At 40.7% G+C, this 21,853-nt stretch overlaps 1 protein-coding gene across 1 annotated transcript; it reads left to right on the top strand.

Annotated features, from left to right (window-relative positions):
• Positions 1-1,296: 1,296 nt before the first annotated feature.
• On the top strand, positions 1,297-14,770 carry LOC143187495 (uncharacterized). The gene is made up of 3 exons (XM_076391706.1): positions 1,297-1,344; positions 9,548-9,707; positions 14,509-14,770. The coding sequence occupies exons 2-3, from the start codon at positions 9,580-9,582 to the stop codon at positions 14,768-14,770; spliced, it is 390 nt and encodes a 129-aa protein (XP_076247821.1). The 5' UTR covers positions 1,297-1,344; positions 9,548-9,579.
• The last annotated feature ends 7,083 nt before the right edge of the window (positions 14,771-21,853 follow it).

Below are 21,853 nucleotides of genomic sequence, written 5' to 3'. Positions count from 1 at the left end.
AATTTTATATAACTATCTCTTAATATTAAAGTTACAAACAACACTTGGAAAAAAGCATTGTTTTATTAAGCATAGATCATATATAAGGTTAGGAAAGTCTTCACACAAAGGAAGACTGACCATGTGCTATGTGCGCGTTTTCGGCGGAGCACTTCGTACAGCGGGAGTGTCGCGGCGGAAAGAGCGCTCGTACCGAAAGGATTAAAGTTGAATAACTTTATTTAAAAAAATCGTACAAAATTCAGCAAACACTCATTTTACACGGGAAAGAAGTCGCTTTCGACTGGTATAAATGCAATGTACCTAAAAAATTTGTTGCGCCACATGGAATATTAGAAAGTTGGTTGAAATTTAAAAAAAAGTTTAAACTAAACTTTATAGCGCTATAACTTTGTCGCAAAAGAACAAAACTAAAATTTGAAAATGTTGGATATCAAGGTTTTGTCCATTCTAGTTTTCTAGTTTTATGTATTTTTATTTCTTTTATGTTCTCATGTTGGCAAGCGTGGTTGGTTCGTATGTGGCGCTGGTGTATGGCTGTGGCATAGTCATTTTTATATAAAAGAGTGTGATATTTTTTATTTTATATTATCGCTAAGTAAAACGTTGTTTTACTTATTAAAGATTGTTTTCTGTTTTCTTATTGTCATGGCCGTGTACTTTGGGTAACGCCTAATAAATAGGTATTGTATTGTTTTGTCACGAAATACAATTTCAATAGAAAACAGTACGCAAAAATAGTGATTTCACGCCTTCAGACGACTTTTTGATATTATCAATTCGACCATTTTTGCCACAATTATGTCTATTTGAACTTGGCCCCATTTTTCGGCTTCGTATAGGTGATCCCTTAAGTAATATCCCGTAGTATCATTATACAGGGTGTAAAAAAAGTAATGGTCACGGCTTCTAGGCGTGAAAGTAGACCTCTGGATCGGTAGACATTTGAAAACAAAAGTTGCCGCAAAATTGTTTATAACAATGAAAAAAATTGTTAAAGTTTTGTATTGCATAAATGTATTCTATGTGTCGAGTAGAAAAAAAAGTCTAAAAGGAACCATGGTCCGGAAATGTACCGCTTAGGCGCTATAAAGTTGTTAACATGTACGCAGAAATGAGTGTGTGAGAGGCCACTCACACAGAGCCTAATAATACTGTTATAATATCCATGTAAGCCAATTCCATGTAAGCCAAAGGTATTCCAACGGGAGTGCTGAACGCGTGACACTGAGAAACATATTTCTCAATTACATGATTAGTGTTGTGTACTTTTATTGTGACTTTTAAGTGCCAGAGCGTTTTAAGTGCTGTGAACAGTTTCATACAAGGATTATCTTTGATCAGGTATCACTGTTTTCAATATTATTCTTTCCTACAATGCTTATTTTAAGTGATTTCTTAATTCCTATAATTTTACCAGCCGCGATGTCTTAGAAATTTTCGTTGCAACTTGACGAACATTCGTTTACTGCTTCTTGCTATTGACGAAGCGAATCGTAATTATGTAGAAGCTCGTGAAATATATAGGAAATATTTAAGAAATTGTGGAGGACGTAATTAATGATATATAACAGTATTATTGAAAAGAACGTAATTAATGATATATTTACTAATAAATACTTACTTAAGCATTGTTTGAATTTCTGAAGCTTAAAATTAGTTTTACGAGTTGTCTTATTGAACAATGGTTATTAAACAACCGTTTTGCACTTATGTTCTATATGTAATTTTCAGTGTAATTACAATCTGTAATTGTTTTATATTGTGTTCTAAATTATTAGCAATTTCAAATAGACAAATATCAATAATATACGTATATTATATGATATATGTAATTGTTGCAAATTAAGTATGTTCCATGCACTCATTGACTAAACGAATTTGAAGATGCGCGCCATTCAGCCAACTTGTTCTTAAACACGGAAGCTGTGCTGCCAGACTGAGAACATAAATCATGAGAATTACCCCCTCCACTATGCATGCTGACGCACGAGCCGCGTATCCGTGAGCTCGGCACTTCGGGCAGCTTCGAACAGCTTCGGACAACTTCGGGCAGCTTCGAGAGGTCGAGAGAGAAGGTGGATCGTGATGCGCACGGTCCCATTCTATGAAATGTTTACATCCCAATCGCTAGCAAGCGGCAAGCGGCACGCACCTTGCGCGAGCTTTCCGATTGTCCGGATATTTTCAGTTTCCAACTTAGAAAAGTATTCTAATGAAAAAAAATATCGAAAATTTTTTTCTGTAGAAAAACTCATTTTAAGACCCCTTGATTACGTTTTAACTAATAAAAAAAGAGCTTGTTTTTAAAAACCGCATATGTTTATTAACCCAATTACATTCAACCAACTGAATGAATTTCAATGAAACTTTATAGCTAAATTTTATATTCACATGTCAAGATCTTATTAGATTTAGAGCAAAATCGATGCATGGATAATGATACTTACCTCTTATAATTATATTTATACTACACATATATTTTTTACTATTAGGTGGGAAAATAAAGATTTTCATTTGTAAAGTTAACGTAACGTAACTAGCTCTAACCAACTCCAAATATCTCTTTTCCCGGTCCTAGCTCTAACCAGCTCGAAACATCTCTTTTCCTGGCCCTAGCACTAACCAACCCGAAATACCTTTTTTCCTGGCCGTAGCTCTAACCAACTCGAAACATCTCTTTCACTGGCCCTAGCTCTAACCCAACTCAAACTCCCTTTTTGCTACCTACCCTCGGCCTGCCACCATAATTTTCAAGCATATAAAAATTTTTATCTCGAAAACGAGAAGAGAGCGACAATAATTTCATTTAGAAAAATTACTCCACGTCTGAAGATACATGATATAAAAAAGATTCAAAGAAATCGGTGAGGAGGCTCTTATTTTAAATAATTACCAATATAAATATTTTATATTGAAGGTTGTGACAACGTGCACGTTACTGGTCAAGAGTGGACTCTTAGTCTAATACATTTAACGAATTTTCAGTATCAATTTATTTTGTGATAATCTTGAATTTCGAAGTGCAATAAATTCTGAACTAGAAAGGGTTAATTCGATAAGAGCAGTGTTTTCCAGACTAAATCGCGTTACGTTAACTTTACAAATGAAAATCTGTATCTTCCCACCTAATAGTAAAAAATATATGTGTAATATAAATATAATTATAAGAGGTAAGTATCATAATCCATGCATCGATTTTGCTCTAAATCTAATAAGATCTTGAGATGTGAATATAAAATTTAGATATAAAGTTTCATTGAAATTCATTCAGTCGTTTGAATGCAATTCGGTTAATAAACATATGCGGTTTTTAAAAAAAGCTCTTTTTTTATTAGTTAAAACGTAATCAGGAGGTCTTAAAATGAGTTTTTCTGCAGAAAATATTTTTGAAATTTTTTTTCATTGGAATACTTTTCTAAGTTGGACACTGAAAATATCCAGGCAATCGGAAAGCTGGCGCAAGGTGCGTGCCGCTTGCCGCTTGCTAGCGATTGGGATTTAAACATTTCAAAGAATGAGAGAGTGCGCATCACGATCCACCTTCTCTCTCGACCTCCCGATGCTGCCCGAAACTGTCCGAAGCGCCGAGCTCACGGATACGCGGCCCGTGCGTTAGTATATGTAGTGGAGGGGGTAATTCTCAAGATTTGCGTCCTCAGTCTGGCAGCACAGCACGGAAGTTGCCTCTTTCTTTTTTTTACGTCTTGCATCAGTCTGTGCCTTTTGTTAGAAGCCATGTGCGGCAGACACAGCGAATTAAAGTATTCCTTTTATTTTACCGTTGTCTTATTAATAAACCCAACAGGTTATGGGCCCAGACGCGTGAAATAATCAAAACAAATATATATATGTCGCTGTAAATTTCTTTTTTCTAACAAAAGTGAAAAACATAGCTCTGCATTTTCCTTGAGGGTAACCCGGCCACGTGCAAAAGTGGAAATAGCCAAATAATTAAAAAGATAGAATCAGAGTCAATAAAAATTACAAAGATAAAGGGCGCGGAAAATTGGGTGCAATGGAAGTTCCAAGTGAAAGTTTTATTGAACGACAGAGATGCCTTGAAAGTAGTAAATGGCGAATTTGAAAAACCTGAGGTAAGTGCTATCTCGTCTGTGGAATAGCGACGGAAATTAGCTCTTTGGATAAAGTTAGACCATGCTACTCAAAAGGTAGTTGCAACAAGCGTGGCAGATTCTCGGTTAGTTCATATTATGAACTGCGCGAATGCTAAAGACATGTGGGATGCGATGCATGCCATTTACGAACAAAAATCTGAAACTAACATTCATATGCTTCAGTAAAGATGGTATCAAATAGCCAAGGAACCTGGTGATGACATGTCCACTCATGTTGCAAAATTAAAAGAACTTGCACATCGCTTGCAGGCTCTGGGTGAACCGATTGCAGATTCGATGATCGTAACCAAAATTCTCATGACATTACCAAAGAGCTATAGTCCTTTTGTGACTGCGTGGCAGTCAACTCCACTATCTGAACGCAAACTGGCAAATCTCACAGAAAGGCTGCTTGCAGAAGAGATTCGAATATCAGGACAAGACAAGGAGTTGAGTGAAGCATTTACAGCCATGAAGTTGAACAGAACAGGAAACCAAAAATGGAAACGAGGTGTTACTTCTGCTAAGGAATCTGAAGTATCCAATAAGAAGAGCTCTAATGTATGCTATAAATGTGGAAAGCATGGCCATTGGGCACGTAATTGCTGGGCGAGCAGAGACGTAGGTAAAGATAACTACCAGAAACCAAAAGGACAAGTCTTAATGATGAAAGAATCTTCGTATATAAATGAATTTGAATGTGATACGGAAACTTGGTATTTGGACTTAGGGCCCACAAACCATATGTCAAATAAAAAAACATGGTTCATAAACCTTACAATCTTTGAAAAACCTCACCCGGTCAACGTAGGGAAAAGGAATGAATCGATAGACGCCCTGGGTAGAGGAGACATAAATATCCAGGCTTACGATGGCAGTACCTGGGTGGAAAAACATCTTTCCAATGTTTTGTTTATGCCTAACCTAAGAAGCAATTTGTTCTCAGCTGGTTCTGCTTTGGATAAAGGACTGATTCAGATCTCGACTGCTGAAGGATGCCAATTCAAGAAGGATGGATGTGTAGTTGCAGTGGGAGTACGATAGCATAAACTTTGTAAAATGCAGTTTAAAGTACTTCAACCAAAGAACTATAGGACCACTGCGAACTTAGCAGCAAAAGAAGACCTTCGAACCTGGCATGATAAACTTGCACATCAAAACATACATCATATAAAACGATATTTAAAGACAGAAGGTATCGAAGTAAGTGAATCAAATAAATTCTAAAAGCATGTATTCTAGGCAAAACGCATCGGCTGCCCTTTCCCAAGCATAAGAAGGACGAACATAGAACGGAGAGTCCTGGGGAAATCATACATGCAGATTCGTGTGGACCATTTCAAGAAGAATCAATAAATGGATCACGCTACTTATTGTTATTCAAGGATGACTACTCGCACTGGAGAACTGTCTTTTTTCTCAAAACCAAAGATGAAGTTGCAGAACGGATCAAAAATTTTATCGTCATGGTTCGAAACCAACTAGGAAGTGAAATAAAAACTATTAGTACCGACAACGGTTTGGAATTTATTAATGCAGTGGTTCAAAAGATATTGCAGGCTCATGGAATACAGCACCAAAGAACAGTTGCCTTCACCCCCCAGCAGAACGGAGCGGCTGAAAGGGAAAACCGCACCGTGGTCGAAGCCATGAGGACCATGATTCATGCAAAGGATTTTCCCTTAAGACTTTGGGCTGAGGCTGTAAACACAGCAGTTTACATTCTTAATCGTACTGGGACTAGTTCGCGGGATCAAAAATCTCCACATGAACTTTGGTTTGGGCGAAGAGCCAAGATTGATAAGCTAGTTATTTTTGGAACGACTGCTTACGTCCATGTCCCTAAAGAAAGAAGGCGGAAACTCGATAAAAAGGCAGTTAAAGGCTTTTTTGTAGGCTATGGCGAAGATATTAAAGGTTTCCGAATCTGGTTTCCAAATACCGATAAAGTTGAAACTAAAAGAGATATCTTCTTTCTGACAAATGATTGTATCCAAGCATCGCTACCTACAGTTAATGGTACCATACAGATCGAAAACCGGAGGGAAGAGCTGTCTGCGGAATCCGTGACTGGGAGTGATGTTATTTCGGATCAAACAAGTGGATCTCCTGAATCTCCACATGAAGACAATCAGGTAGATGAACTCGAAGAAATGAACCCAGCAAGAACGAAGAGTGCTGCGAAATGGGGACCAAATTAAAAAAACCAAAAAGATTTAACGACATGGTCGACCCTGTTACTATACTGCTAATGGAAATCGAAGAGCTACAAAGCTATCAAGAAGCTATTGACGGTCCAAATACAGCTCAGTGGAAACGAGCAATGGAAGAAGAAACTGAATTCCTGAGAGATAACAACACATGGAACATTGTAAGGTGCCAACATGGAATAGAACCACATAGAATCGATGGGTATATGAACTGAAGAAAAAGCCTGACGGCAGTATTGACAAGTTCAAGGCCAGGCTTGTGGCAAAGGGCTATTCGCAAAAACAAGGCTTTGACTATTATGAAACCTTCAGTCCAGTCGTAAAGTTTGTTTCTGTTCGCATAATTTTGAGTCTTGCGGCATCGAGACACATGTGCCTACGGCAATTTGATATTAAAATTGCTTTTCTCAATGGAAAACTACAAGAAACGATTCTTATGTTCCAACCAGAAGGTTATGATGACGGGACAAGCAACGTGTGCAAACTAAACCGAAGTTTGTATGGCTTAAAGCAATTGTCAAGATGTTGGCATGAACGGTTTGTTAATTTCCTAAAGAGTTTTATTTGGAATCTACCAGAGCAGACCCATGTGTTTTCATCAGCAATGAAGAGAAGACTATGCTTATCCTAGCAATTTACATTAACGATGGGCTAATTGCAGCTACCAACGAAGGAGATATAAACAAATTATTGGCCCAACTAAGGAAGGAGTTTAATGTAACTGTTGGAGATTTGAGTTTGTTTTTAGGTCTCCAAATAGAACGGGATGCAGAAGGTTCTATTTTCTTGCATCAGTCCAGTTACGCTAGGAGGGTCCTAGAGCGATATAAAATGGCAGATGCCAATCCGACAGCTATCCCTATGGACAAGCACCAAGAGCTGAGTGCATTCATGCATGGGAAACAACAATCGGAGGGGATACAAGCACCTTACAGAGAGGCAATCGGGTCGTTGATGTACCTGGCAATCGGAACCAGGCCGGATATCGCTTTTGCAATAAGTACAATGAGTCAATATTTGGAAGTGCCTGATAAAATACACTAGAATTCGGTTAAGAGAATTTTGAAATATGTGAAAGGAACTATAGATTATGGTCTAGTTTTTAAGGCAAAATCTAATTCTAGTCTTTCAGCCTTCAGTGACGCTGATTACGCAGGCGACGTAGAAACACGTAGGTCAACCTCGGGATGTATTTTTAAATTAGGAAAAAGCACGGTTTCGTGGTGCTTTCAAAAACAAAAGACTGTTGCATTATCTATTACAGAGTCGGAGTTTGTTGCAGCGGCACAAGCTATAAAGGAACTAATTTGGTTAAGACAATTATTGGGTGACATTCTTAAAACAGATGTCGTCAAAGCGAAACTGTTCCTAGATAACCAAAGTGCAATTAGACTGTTAAGGAATCCCGAGTTCCATAAAAGGAGCAAACATATTGATGTTAAATATCATTTTGCGCGAGAAAAAACTCAAGAAGGATTGTTCGATTTACAGCATATTTCGACAAAAGAACAACAAACTGATATACTCACTAAACCATTACCGAGAGAACAATTTTGTTACATTCGTGATTTACTTAATCTTAAGCCGAAAGAGAGAAAAATATGATTTTTTTTTTTTTGTTCCTATAAGAATGTGATATTTTCTTTTGTTTTATGCGAGCGATAATTGTTTTAAGTTAATTTTGTAAGTTTCAAAGAAAATATGTGAGAGTGTGTATCAATGAGCATATAGAAAGTGGGAGTGTTGCAAATTAAGTATGTTCCATGCACTCATTGACTAAATGAATTTGAAGATGAGCGCCATTCGGCCATCTTGTTCTTAAACACGGAAGTTACCTCTTTCTTTTTTTGCATCAGTCTGTGCCTTCTGTTAGAAGCCATGTGCGGCAGACACAGCGAATTAAAGTATTCTTTTTATTTTACCGTTGTCTTATTAATAAACCCAACAGTAATACGTATTACCCTTCTGAAATCCTACCTAGTAATAATTAGATAATTAATTTACTCTTGTGTTTTAAACGAAGTAGGTTATATTTTGTTTGTAAACTACTATATCCTTACATGTGAACAATTATTTAAATTAATTATATTGGTAATTATACTAAAAAATTGCTAGAGTAGATTATTTTAGTAAAAAATGCTCGATTTACCGAAACGAGTTATTTGTAGGTTAACGTATCAATGCAAAACACGGTTCAGTTATTAATGCAAATACAGACTCTATGAATACATGCAATATTGTTATATATGGTTACATACTGCTATAGATTCATATAATATATACTAATTAATGCATTTCTAACTATTAGTAATAAATATAAGAGTTCTCAATTAGTGGTATTACATGTTGAAGAATTATTAGCGTTTGTTCCTTACACGAAACGATAAGGAGCATTTGGAACCACACATTCACTGACCAAAGATTGACGTATTTCAGCTGTTCCGTGTATCGATAAATTCATGACCATTTCGTCTTTGTTATTTTAAAGGATTAAAGAAACGAATATGCGTGAATGTGCGTGTGTCGGGGTCACGGGAATGCGTAGCATGAAATTAGCGAAAACGTTTGTTTTTCTCTTACGCATAACGTGCTGGCGTAGAACGATGCGTAGCGCACGCCAGTGGACTGCGCGGCCGATCCCTACGGGTGCGTGTGCGTCAGCCGTGCGCTAGGTTCTGTGGGACTGGCGCCGCGCACGCTCATTTCTGCGTATATGTTAACAATTTTATAGCGACTAAACGGTGCATTTCCGAACCATGGTTCCTTTTAAACTTTTCTTCTACTCGACACATGGAACACATTTACGCAATAAAAAACTTTAACAATTTTTTTCATTGCCATAAACAATTCTGCGGCAATTTTTTTCTTCAAGTGTCCACCGATCCAGAGGTCTACTTTCACCCCTAGAAGCCGTGACCATTACTTTTTTTACATCCTGTACACCTGCAGATCGACGGAGACCTGTTTAAGGAATAGACCGCAAAATTGAGCTTGATCAGTTTTTCCAAAGTCAAATTTTTTTTACTGTATTGCATTCTGCTAATCGAGAAGGTAAAAAATGTTAAAGGAACTCAGCTGTTCTATTGAAAAATGATATTGAAGTTCCAATAAGCTGGAGCTATGTCCATTTCATTCACAAACGAGAGAAACTAATAAATTAGAAGGGGGTTAAATACCTAGAATTGTACGTATTCTTATTTTAGATGGTATTTCCTTAAGTTCTAGGACCACCGAATTGGCGTACACATTTAATGGAGGACGATGCAACAAGGGTCTTCTTTGCTTGGTTGTTAAATGAGGAATCTGTCGGAATCTTTGCACTGGTTGGGTTTCTAATTTTAGTGACGGCCATTGTCGCTGGATCTATTTATTTTTTAAGGTATGTATGGAAGCACTGAGAAAACACTAGTACATAAATATAAGGACTTGAATCTACCTTGGTCTTAATATTATAATGTGCAAAGATAATAATACGAGTGGTTGGCAAAGTATCAAAGTACTAAAGTACCACTATCTTGACAACACCCAAATCATATTGCATGTAATAAACTTACCGCATAATACTTTAAGAAGCGATACAAAAAACTAAATGGAAAGAAAAGTGTCTCTAATAATATGTCCAGTGCCCCGTTGTCAAGTAGTAATATTGCCTTAACCATTTGAGTGGGAGGGGTTATTGGAAAATCTTATCGAAAAATACCAAGCGATGTGATTACATCAAAACTCGATGACATGACACTTTTCAACATAAAATCTGAACAGCGCAGCCGCACTGCGTGGGACTCAAACGCCTAAGGTAACCATGTTAACAAAGAAGCAAGCAGCTACTAGCGCTTTGTACACCTATGGCCTCATAAATTGCCAATGACATGTAAAAGTATGTTTGCTTCAATAATACCTGTGTTGTGGATAGGTATAAGTGCGTTATTTTTGTTGCGGACAGGTAAGAATGTAGTGTGATGGAGTGTGATTGACTCACTCACATTGTGGTACGGATTATGTTTACATCAAAGTTGACTAAAAAACTCGCCAAGGAACGCCGTTTCCAAATTATCCAAGAAGCTCTGAATGAGTGAATGCTTCCGCGTCCGATGTGAGTGGGTTGACGTGATCAAAACATTGTAAGATGATTGAATCCAACGAATGTGTAAGATTAAGGGCGAAATTGTATGAGGATGAGAGTGTACGAGGCTAGGAAGGTCCCAAAAAGAGAACCATAGCGGGGGGGTCCGGAGTGAAAATTGATGTCTCGACATGTATGCATCTGCGGATGCATTGGCTTCAAACGCGCGGGTCTACCCTAAAAAACGCACGAATTCTCGCTGACAGAAACACTCGACTACGCAGCAGCGTTTAATCGTCGTTCAAGCCGAGCGTGCAAAGGTAGACGTGAAAACGTCGACCTTAGGCCGCCATAAACCTCAAGAGGGAGGCCATCTCCCTGAGTGTGAAGGTTAAAAAGCGTGCACGGTGAGATAAAAAATGGTCAATCCGGGGCCGCCAGGCTACAGGAAGAGTCACGAGATTCGTTAATGGGGTTAATTGAAAATATTTATGGTTAATGACAAGTTTGGGTCACGACGGGTCGACCACTCTGGCTCTCGGGGAAATCTCTCGGGTGACCGGCGGGGGTCGAACGGGATGGTTACCTGCGAAACAATGGCGCTAAGGAGATATAAACTGTACGGATCGGTATGAAAGGTTCAATCAATCAGTAATAAGCCCTGTGTGTGGACAAATAAAGAGAAGAAAGGCAATTCCTTTCCTGTACAACCTGTATATACTTGCATACGAGAATGTGGCTCGATATGCGACGTAAACCTCTAGCCCTAGCGAACACAGCTGAGAACCACCTGAGAGATCAGATACATCGAGAAGGCGTGATGCAGACAGATTTAGAAGATTCGAGGGGTGGTCGAAAGTATCCAAAAATCCAAAGGAGTATTCCTCGAAGCTTAGACAGCATTCGGGGCGAACACCTCGGAACTATCTGGACCAGTGCAAGTCGCGCGCGTCGAATCGTTTAGCTTGGTGTCCAAACAGACCAAACTGTCGTTGACAAGTGCGCTAAGATGAGTATCTTGTACACATAGTACACGCGAAAACATAGGTACAATAAGGCTCTGCTACTCTCGTTACGGCTCGCACGCGTGACGTCCATCTTCCAATGGGGAAGGGATTGTAGCGGCCAGCAGTATATACAAATAAGAACATTTGGCGTGCAGATGGTTGGCAGGATTTTTAGACACGTGCGTAAAGAAAGCTATTTTTGAGAAGATTGTTCCGTTAGCTGTTTCAAACAATGCATGTTTCCTTTTGTTCAAGACATTTATTTTTGGGCCTCAATAGCTACGGCGGGTGTTATAAAGTCTTGAATTTCCGAGAGGCCTAAACATTGCGAGAGTGACAACGTGCGGGCCATGTGGTCAAGTGACTCGGGCCTCTTGGAAATTCCGCTGCGTTGCCAAGTTGGGCCAGTAGCCCGTTCTCCGCAAGGTCGGGACACGAGGTCACCGTCACGATGGTGGAAATAGAGGGTGCGACCGAGCAGGAATTTTCCCATTGGTCAAGGAGCGTGAGGTATTGGCCAATGGGAATGAATGGATAGGTTCGGTGCGCTTTCGTGGTAGCGAAAAAAAGAAAAAGACTGAAGAAGAGTCGACTTGTAGACGCCTACGCGACAACTAGAAAAGCAAATAAACACCTTCTTCAGAAACCAAAAGTGATTTTTTGGAACACAGACCCTTCGCTATAGGATTTTATAACTCGTGCTAGGTACACGTGCATTCAATTGCAAAATCGCGTTAGCTCAATAACTTCGCGCCGAATTAGCGAATTCCAAGGAAGTCGGTAAAAGGTGACGGCTTTGGCCCTCCAGTTTTGTCTCTCAAAAGGAACGCTGATCTCCAAAACGACCCAGTGCTGTTCAGAATCACCCTGTATATATCGGAAATATTATCAACAGCATTAGGTTATTAATATCAACCGACACTTTCGTGGCAGTAGTTCGATCAAGTTCAGTCGAACAACCGACTCGTTCTCGCGTAAGTCGTCTCTTTATGTTTTTAAAGAATTTTAACTATTTAAATACAAACAATAACTCGAATATGTTCAATCTGACATAGCTAGAGTTATCAACAAAAATCGACAAGTCCTTTGAAAGAGCAAGAACTTTGTGTTTGGACTATCCAGATTGTAATGAATCATTTTCATTTCTTGTTTAAAAGTTCTCCCATTCCGTCCGTAAATATTATGGTTCCTTGACAACGACTCCCCTCCTACCTTCAAGGACATATCTATGCGCCACGATAGACCAGTCACGCGTTCATGTTTTTAGAGATATTCTTCATACTAATTAAATTTAGAACGCCAACGTAATACCATTTAATAGAGATAATTGAATCAAAATAAATTAAATCGGTTGATGTTGGTATAATGGCTATCTTGGTAACTAGTAATCTGCGAAACTGCCATCTTGATAGTTAACCACCCTCGGGTACGCATGTGTTTAGGCATTTAAAAGAAGCAAGTATTTCGCACACTGTTTGTATTCGACTATTCTGACATATAAAAGTTGAAAATGCAAACTGCTACGGTAGGAGTCCTTCGAAATTAAAATTTTATAATTGCTCTGTGTTGGAATCGACAAAGGTGATCTAAGGACGATCCGGATTAGAAAGAAAGGTTGGTTAACCTAAAGAAACGTACAAGTGCAATTCTCTTAAAAAGCTGTCCTCAAAAGGACAGACGTTTATTGACTTATTTGTTCAGAGAGGTAAAAAGGAATGATCCTCGTTGGCCTCTTGGAAGGTGTGGCGTTTCCCGAGTCAGCATCTGGGACGTCCAGAAACAGAAGATGAAACAGAAGATCGGTGTAAACGCGCCGATTAGAGTACGCATAAATCGCACTGGTTCTTCGGTACCCGACTCCAGGCTACTAGAACCGTGCCTATGAGGAGGGGCAACCTCAGTCTCGCTGCCATGCGCAGGGTAGAGAAGTAGACTGTATTACCGACGCTTCTTCGTAGTGAAGAAATCGTTAGGTGGCGAGCGTACAGGGACAAGTCGGACTCTTCCCTGCACACAATGCGGTTTATTTTGGATTACCTCGAACGCAACACCGTGAGAGCGGTGGTTCGTGAGCGGTAAGTATCACGATTTCGAACGAAACTGGTCTCGGTGGCTGATGGTGGCGGCTTATCTCACAGTTGCCCTAAGTACATGTATTTACAAATCGAGAATATGCAGATATGCGAAAATTCGTACAGTTATAAATTTATTACGTACGAAAAATACGGTAAACATTCGAGTCTCTACTTGTTAAAAGCAAACGCCCTAGCATTTTCGTTTTTTCGTTTATCTTAATAGGAGTGCGACTCCGAGCAGCTGGATGGTAACCACGACGCAGTACCAACCATGAGAAATTTCCTTATACGGAAATTTCTAACGAACCCCCATTTATTTTTCGGCCTATATAAACACCAAAATTTTAGCACTAACGAGTTCAGAACAGTACCGTTACGTTGATAGTCAACGTAACAGTTCGTTAATTAGTTGGAACTCAATTAGATCATTCTAAAGTTTCATTTCGAATCTACAGTTTAACCATATAGAATCCGCGAGCATTAAAATACTACACTTTACGTGACAACACTACACTATACACTTATATGTAAAGACTGAATTTAGAATATATTAAAGTATTCATTGCCATTTGACTAGATTTTTTCAAACAAGTTACGAAACACACTAACATTTCCTGTGGCCTTCTGATTGCACATCAGATTCGACCGCATGCATTTACTTCCAAAAGAAACTGTACCCAATCTAGTGGCTCTTCGATTTATTCGAATTCGTTTACGAAAGTTAACCAATTCAGCAGTTATCTGATTTTATATCAGACTCGTCTGCATCCTACAGCTATCTGTAATACCAGGTTCGTTTGTACAGGGTGTAAAAAGACTAATGGTCACGGCTTCTAGGGGTGAAAGTAGACCTCGGTATCGGTGGACATTTGAAAAAAAAAGTTGCCGCAATATCGTTTATAACAATGAAAAAAATTGTTAAAGTTTTTTTATTGCATAAATGTGTTCTATGTGTCAAGTAGAATAAAGTGTAAAAGGAACCATGGTCCGGAAATGCACCGGTTAGGCGCTATAAAATTGTTACCATATACACAGGAATACGCGTGCGCGGCGCCACTCCCACAGAGCCCAGCGCACGACTGACGCACACGGGCACGTAGAGACCGGCCGCGCAGTCCACTGGCGCGCATCGTTCTGCACCATCCCGTTATGCGTAAGAGAAAATCAGACGTTTTCGCTAATTCCTTGCTATGGCTTCCCGTTCCCCCCACACACATTCACGCATATTCGTTTCTCTAATCCTTTAAAACAACAAACCCGAAATGGTCATAAATATATCGATGCATGGAACAGCTGAAATACGTCAGTCTTTGACCAGTGAATGTGTGCTTCCAAATGTTCCTTATCATTTCGTGTAAGGAACAAACGCTAATGATTCTTAAACATGTAATAGTAGTAATTGAGAATACTTGTATTTATTACTATGTTGTGTTACTTACATTTATTACTATGTAGTAATGTTAGTATCTTTTAATAGTTAGAAATGCAGTAAATAGTATATATTATTTGTATCTACCTAAAGACGCGGCAGCATCTCGACGCCAAGTAAATGAAAATCGAAAATCGATATACAGGGTGTAACAATAATGTTGTAGTTGCTTGAAAGGGGTAATTCAGCGGACGATTTGAAACAACTTTTTCTTTAGCGAAAATGTTAGATGAGACTTCGTTAACGAGTTAAGAACGAAAAACGCTGGCCAATCAGAGCGCGAGTTTGCCGCTCGAGCGGTCGCGGTAGCGTTGGGTACGCAGTAGGTGCTACGGTTGTACTCCGAACAAGAAAGTTGACATGCATCGAAGAAAATAACATTAGTATGAAAATATTCGCATAACGTATAAATGAAAAAGCAATGCAACAAAAAAATGAACCGAGAATTGGAGAATTAACGTTGAAGATAGAAACGTTGAAACTAGTTTCCGTTAGACTTAAAAAATAATAATCATAGAATTAAATGCAATTCACCTATAGTTTGTAAACCTGTGTCACTGGGTCACTGTACCGATCCTCTGGTCATCGGTCATCATCTAAAGAAGCTCCTTGTACCACCACGTAGTTTAAGCACCTCAGACCTTCCTTGTTCGGACACTCCGAGATAACGTCTCCTTCGAAGCCAAAGCAATAAAGCCAATAAACTACCTAAACGCGTGCCCCGGATCTCTGCTAAGGTGGTTAGACTGGTCCTAGCATCGACAACTCGACACGTGTTGCTAAAAATTTTTTCCTTATTCTTCGGTGACGGAAAAGACTTTCTCTTCTTCGCGGACCCTTTTGGACCAATATACGATGTGTCTGTTTTCTGTCTCGAAGCATTGGATACGTAGGCAGTAAAAGAGTGGAGTGAGCGCTTTTGTAAAACTGCTTGATGATCCGTTCGTTGTGCACTTCTTCAGAGCACGTGTTTTCTTGGCGGACATTGATTTTTCCTCTCTCAATCTTGTTGTCGTGGTGGGAGTTAACTCATAATAGAACGATGGGAAACTACGTGGGTAGAAGGAGCTTCTCTGGAAAAATTCTACCCTAGCATAAACCATTTTGACAGTTGATGACCAGGATCGGTACAGTGACCCAGTGACACAGGTTTAGTAACTACAGGTGAATTGTATTTAACACGTTAGACTTTGCGTCCAGGGTCGGCCGGTCCACAGGGACCGGCTGCGGACTTTAGGTTCATATTACACGACCGCGCGTGTCGGTCCTTACGCACTGATGTCAGACTAAATATTTTGCTTAGGCGACATCGGTTTTTGTTCAGTCAAGGCTTGAAAAAAAAAGAATGTAATATTTAAAAAAAGTTAGTGTAGTTTATTAAAACAGGGTAAACAGAGGTGTGGTTTGCTTTTACATTCATTGCAGAAGGTGCTAACTTTTTGTGTTAAATTCTTTGCCACCTTTACCATCTTTGATATTTGGGAGTTATTATTATAACATTGGGCGCAGTATCTCCGAATTTTATGAGCAGTGCCTTCCTTTTTCACCAAATGATGTTGAGGTTTTGTTCTGCTGTCGGTTTTTTCGCCCTTGCTCTGTGTGAGTGCCTGGATCAGCTTTTTCCAATATTCTGTTATAGATATTTTCTGGCCTGTTATTTCTTGATATATAAAAAAAGAATTTACAACAGCAGTGTTCAACAGAAGTTCGAAACCTAATTTCCTGTACCACTTCATTGATTTTCGCAATATGTTGCTATATGCGGCCATTTGATCCGAAAGGTCGATCGATTTTTTTCCCGCGTTATAATCAATTACTATTTTAGGTTTATTGATAAGTTGTCTTCTTGTGCGAACAGGTTCCATTTCTAAAGAATATTTAGTGGAAAGTAATAACATCACGTTTTTCCTTCCATTTTAGAATCGTGATTCCTTCCCGACTTTCTTGTGCAAAACACTCTCCCCGTTTCAGTTTTTTGGCCACTACATCTTTTGGATTGCCTTTACAATTGTTTCGGAGAGTACCCATCAAATGCGTATTCCGTTCCAGGAGTTGGTTTGCTAAATTTATGCTTGTGTACCAATTGTCCGTACATACTGTGTGGCCTTTGTGAAACATGTCTTGGGACAAATTCATAATAATATTTGTCAGCGTTGTGTTGACTTCATCTGACACTTTGCCACTGTAGACACGGAAGTTGTACGTGTATCCAAATCCGTAGCAGAGTTTGGAAATTTTGATGCCGTATTTATGCCTTTTCTGCTTCATAAACTGCCGAAATACAATCCGTCCACGAAATAGGATCATGGATTCGTCAACACAGACTAGCTCTGTTGAATTGTAATACTTTTGAAAATTTTTGTTCAGCTCATCTAAATTTGGTTTTATTTTCCATAACCGTTTGGTGACATCTGCTGTATCATTGTTTGTGAAATGCAGCATTCTTAAAAGTATTTCGAAACGATTTCTGCTCATTATTTTATGGGGGAACGAATGATAATATACAGGATCCGTGGTCCAGTATAAACTTGTATCTGGAAATTTTATAAGTCCCATCCAAATAATGAGCCCAAAGAGGCGCTTGATCTCTTCTTTATTGGTAGGGTCTCACCGATCTATACGCTTCGAAGTAACCATTGATTGCTTTTGTGTTGCGTATATATTTGTCTGTTCACTTATTTCTGTTAAGTATTAGCAGGTTGTTTTATTCCCTACGGAATAATTTCCCCAGAATCCTCCTGCGTCGAGCTGCAAGGAGCTCGAGGCAGGACGCCCTGATAACTTCGCCGTATCCGCCCTGCAAGTCGCTCTACTAATGGACCGATTGACCGGATGGGCGCCAGGTACTTTCGTACCGATTTAGTGAAATCTCGTAACACTACGCGACACTTGCAGAACGGGCACGGCGGCCTTCCTCGACTAGCTCGTCGGAAGAGGACGGGTCGTGGTCCGGAAACGCAGGAAAAGCAGGCTACGGCGGTAACAAAACTAACTCAAATTGTCTCCCACAGATATTTATTATAATTACGGCACCGTGCAGACGGCACGGTGAAGGAAGACCATAGGTGGTCGGTTTTACAGACACGTGTCCGAGGCTTCGGCACACGCGGGCTCGCCCGTTACAAATTTAGTCGAACTAGCACGATAATCAGACGCGAAAGCGTTATCGCGGCACTAAAGACGCCCTGGAGGAAACCCGAGTCGCGCCTCGCACTACCGGCACTCCGTGCCCAAGAAAATTATACGACCAAAGTAATCAAGTGGCTTACCCTAATTTCGCTAATCGCTCCGCCGTTTCGACAACGAGTGACGATACCCGGCACGCGCGCATGCGACCCCCCTCGATTCGCGGCACGTCCCTCCCCCGCGCAAGCGCTACAGCCCCGCCGCGTACTCGCTCTGACCCAGGCGCGTACGTGAGGAGCGAGGCCCCGCTCCTCTCCGGTGGCGTTCTGCATTTGTCCGCCAATGTGGAGACTCCCCCAGGATTTTCTGTGGCTCTGGCCGCCTGGGCGACGATCTCCGGGCTCGCCTCCACCCTCGCCTTCCGTTTGAGCCTCCTTAGAAGGGCAGCCCCGCGAAACCATCTGTCTGGTGGTGATTTCCTTCTTCGGCCCTTTGGTCCACCGCGGAAGCGGCAAGTCCCTCAACTCCGAGGGTGGAGGGCCCTTGTAACATCCGGTGTCATTACTGCGCCTGAATCTAAAACTGCACGGCCAGGGGACGGGGACGGCCTCAGGGTCCCTCAGGTATCTTCTACGGCCCTGAAATGTCGTGCGCGCTCGCCACGGAGGCACCCGAAGTTAGCAACTATTCTTAAGACGCGACTTTTCCCCCAGGAGACGTCTCTCGGCAGGTGCTCGCAAGGGGGCCGTACGGTCCTTCTTCTAAATAACATTATCGACTGCGAAACCCGGGGACGGCGCTACGCGCAACGTCACAGTATATAGTACATTTGATCTTCTTATGTATGCGTGGAGACATTTGTACCTAACCATGTAAACTAGCAACCGTTTATTAGTGTGTTTTGAAATGTATCTTTTGTTTTCTGGCATTCCGTTGTTGATCGCCAAACGTGGCTCGCGCAATGTCATGATATAATAAAACTTCCTTTTTTATACCAGTATTAAATCGGTCCTCGATAATTATTCCTACAATTTCTTCAAGCATTTTTTCAATGCCTAATAGCGCATAGAAGTCTTCTATATTGACACAATTCTGCAGTTCTATGTTACTTGTGTAAACACCGTACACACTCGTGAAGGATGATTTTCGGTTGATTCCCTCTCGGATCAAACCACTCTTGATCTTGTGCTATATTGTTGTGTATATGCACATTCTCTAATGAAGTATCGTCTTCGTATGAGAGCAAAGCACGGCGCCGACGACTTCTAGGCGGCAAAATTAATTCGCTCGATGTATTACTTTCTGATCCACTCAACATTTTTAGGGCAATAAAAAAGTTTGAATTTATGGTGAACAAGAAAACTGATAGATCTACTATAGTGAATGAAACTGAACTGTGACTTCTGTGCAACTGAGGATTCGTTAGACGTCCAGGCATCGTTTAGCCTCGCGTTTCGTTTTCTTATCATGTGGCAAGAAGGGGGGGTTTTGGGAAAACCCAGGATGTGAATACAAAGAAGAGTTTATTGCAATTGGAAAAGGTCAGGCACTTTCTCAAGTTTTCTACTGGCCGTCGATAGAAAACTGCGGTTCTCAAGCCGATATTTCGGCTCGTCCGTCAGTAGTGACGGCCGCGTCTGGGCCTGAACGGAACGGCAAGCAAATCGGGCTGAGTACTTAACGTGTTAATCCATTAGTGATTATGTTTAAAAGTGGAGTAATAACAAGCATTTGTCTCGTCCACGAAAATCGTTGTTGATTAGCATGTGCGACCTACCGAAGGTGTCCTCTGTAGGTGGTTCCGTTGGGCTTATAATAGACACGGCAAAAACGACGCATGACGTCTTTCGGTTATTACAGTTGACATCGATCGGGTGAATGACCTGTATCAGGTGTTCGAATTTCAGGCCCGATTTCGAGTGGGGACGTCGGAGCCTGAAAGAAAGAGAGAGAGAGAGAGAGAGAGAGAGAGAGAGAGAGAGAGAGAGAGAGAGAGAATATGTAATTGAAAAGAGACAGAGAAATTAGCAGACAGCGAGTGCCGCTTAGCGGCTAATTAACGTTTTCGCACAGTCAGTGCGATTCTCGGCAGTCAGTCAGCGAAGATCCACAATAGAGTACACCTTAGTGAGCGTTCTTCGGCTACCACATCGCTCGAGGTCTCTACGTCGATTCAGAACACTGATTTTTCGAGGCAAGCCCGAAAAATCACACAGAATCAATGGGTCACTTTGATTCTTGGCACTTGTTATTCGACGTGGGAGCATCTTGGACCACTCCTTGGTTGACCACTGGTTAATGGTGCACTCGCAAGGTACAGAATCGTGAGGAAGGTGCTATACCTTCGTCGTACCGCTCTACTCCCGCGTCCTGCGCCCTCAAACCTCCGTGTGACAAATAGATGCACACGTGTGAGGTGTCCGCTGTGTCGTAGAGCATAGTACGAGATAAGCCGCCGCGCCGTTATTGGCCACCGGGACTAACTCAGCTAGTAAACGTGGTTTTCCCAGCTCACGAAGCCCAGGTTTCACCGGGCTTCGTTCGAGACAATTCGCCAAATCGGACATAGAGCGCGGAGAAGAGGTTACCTCATCTCTATACGCTCATTCCACGACAGTCTTCCTCACGAAGAACTGTCGAGAATACAGTCCACTGTCCTACCTACGCTATACAGCGAGGTATCGCGTCCCTCTCTCGAGAGGCACGACAATTCGTTGCCTGGTGACGGATGAGACGCATCTTCATAGTACGAATTACTCGTATTTAAACGGCGCGGTTCTGCCGAATTTCTGTTCTTGGCGGCAGAGGCAATAGGACACAGACGAACTCTTCCCTGGTCAGGATCCCAGGACCAAAGGAGCATCGCCCTTTTAGCCCCCGGACATATTAAGAAGTAATATAAACATCTGGCCTTTTGAGGACGGACAAAAGGATTGACTTGTACGATTTTCTTGTAGTTTATCCGCCTTTTTCACCTAATCCGGATCTAAGTTACATCCCTTTCAGCGATCCTAAAAGATTATTATTTTTGAAATCTAACGCGGACTACGTTCAACGTTTTTATCTTCAACGTTAATTCTCCAATTCTCCGTTTATTTTGTCCTCTCACATCATGTAATTATTATTCTTGATACTCCTTAAACAAAAAAACCGTGTATTCGTGTTGTTACGTTGCATGTAGTTTTCCTCGATTTTAATTAATTATTTATTTCAAGTGATAAACAAAAAAAGGACTCGGTATTATTTGTTATGTCGCTTTCAGTTTTAATACTAATGCTATTTCCTTCGATGCATGTAGACTTTCTTGTTCGGAGTACAACCGTAGCGCCTAGCGCGTACCCAACGCTACCGCGGCCGCTCGGGCGACAAACTCGCGCTCTCAATGGCCGGTGTTTCTCATTAATAACTCGTTAACGAAGCCTCATCTAACATTTTCGCTGAGGAAAAAGTTGTTTCAAATCACTCCCTGTATCACCTCTTTCAAGGAACTACAACATTTTTGTTACACCCAGTATGACTTTAAGAACATCAAGTGTAGTTTTTATATTTTTGACATTATTTACATTGGGTATGATAATGGGGTGGGGGTTTACTTCGGTTATATAGTTATCTGCCATTGTTAGTTCTTCCATTCGTTGGCAGTCAAATCTGTTTTGAGAACCAGTGGTTATTTCAGGACTAGGAGTCTGGTTTACATATTTTCTTAGCGTCATTCTTAAGGAACCCGCTTGTGTTTTACTAGAAGTTGAGTAATGGCTGGTGCTGTTTGATGTGTTACACACCTAGTCTTCTTTTCTTGCTCCTAACTACATCCCAGCTACCTTA

Source organism: Calliopsis andreniformis, unplaced genomic scaffold, assembly GCF_051401765.1.
Source record: "Calliopsis andreniformis isolate RMS-2024a unplaced genomic scaffold, iyCalAndr_principal scaffold0048, whole genome shotgun sequence".
In the NCBI taxonomy this organism is placed as follows: domain Eukaryota; kingdom Metazoa; phylum Arthropoda; class Insecta; order Hymenoptera; family Andrenidae; genus Calliopsis; species Calliopsis andreniformis.
Note: the sequence above shows the minus strand (reverse complement) of the source record. Positions and strands in the feature narration are given on the sequence as shown.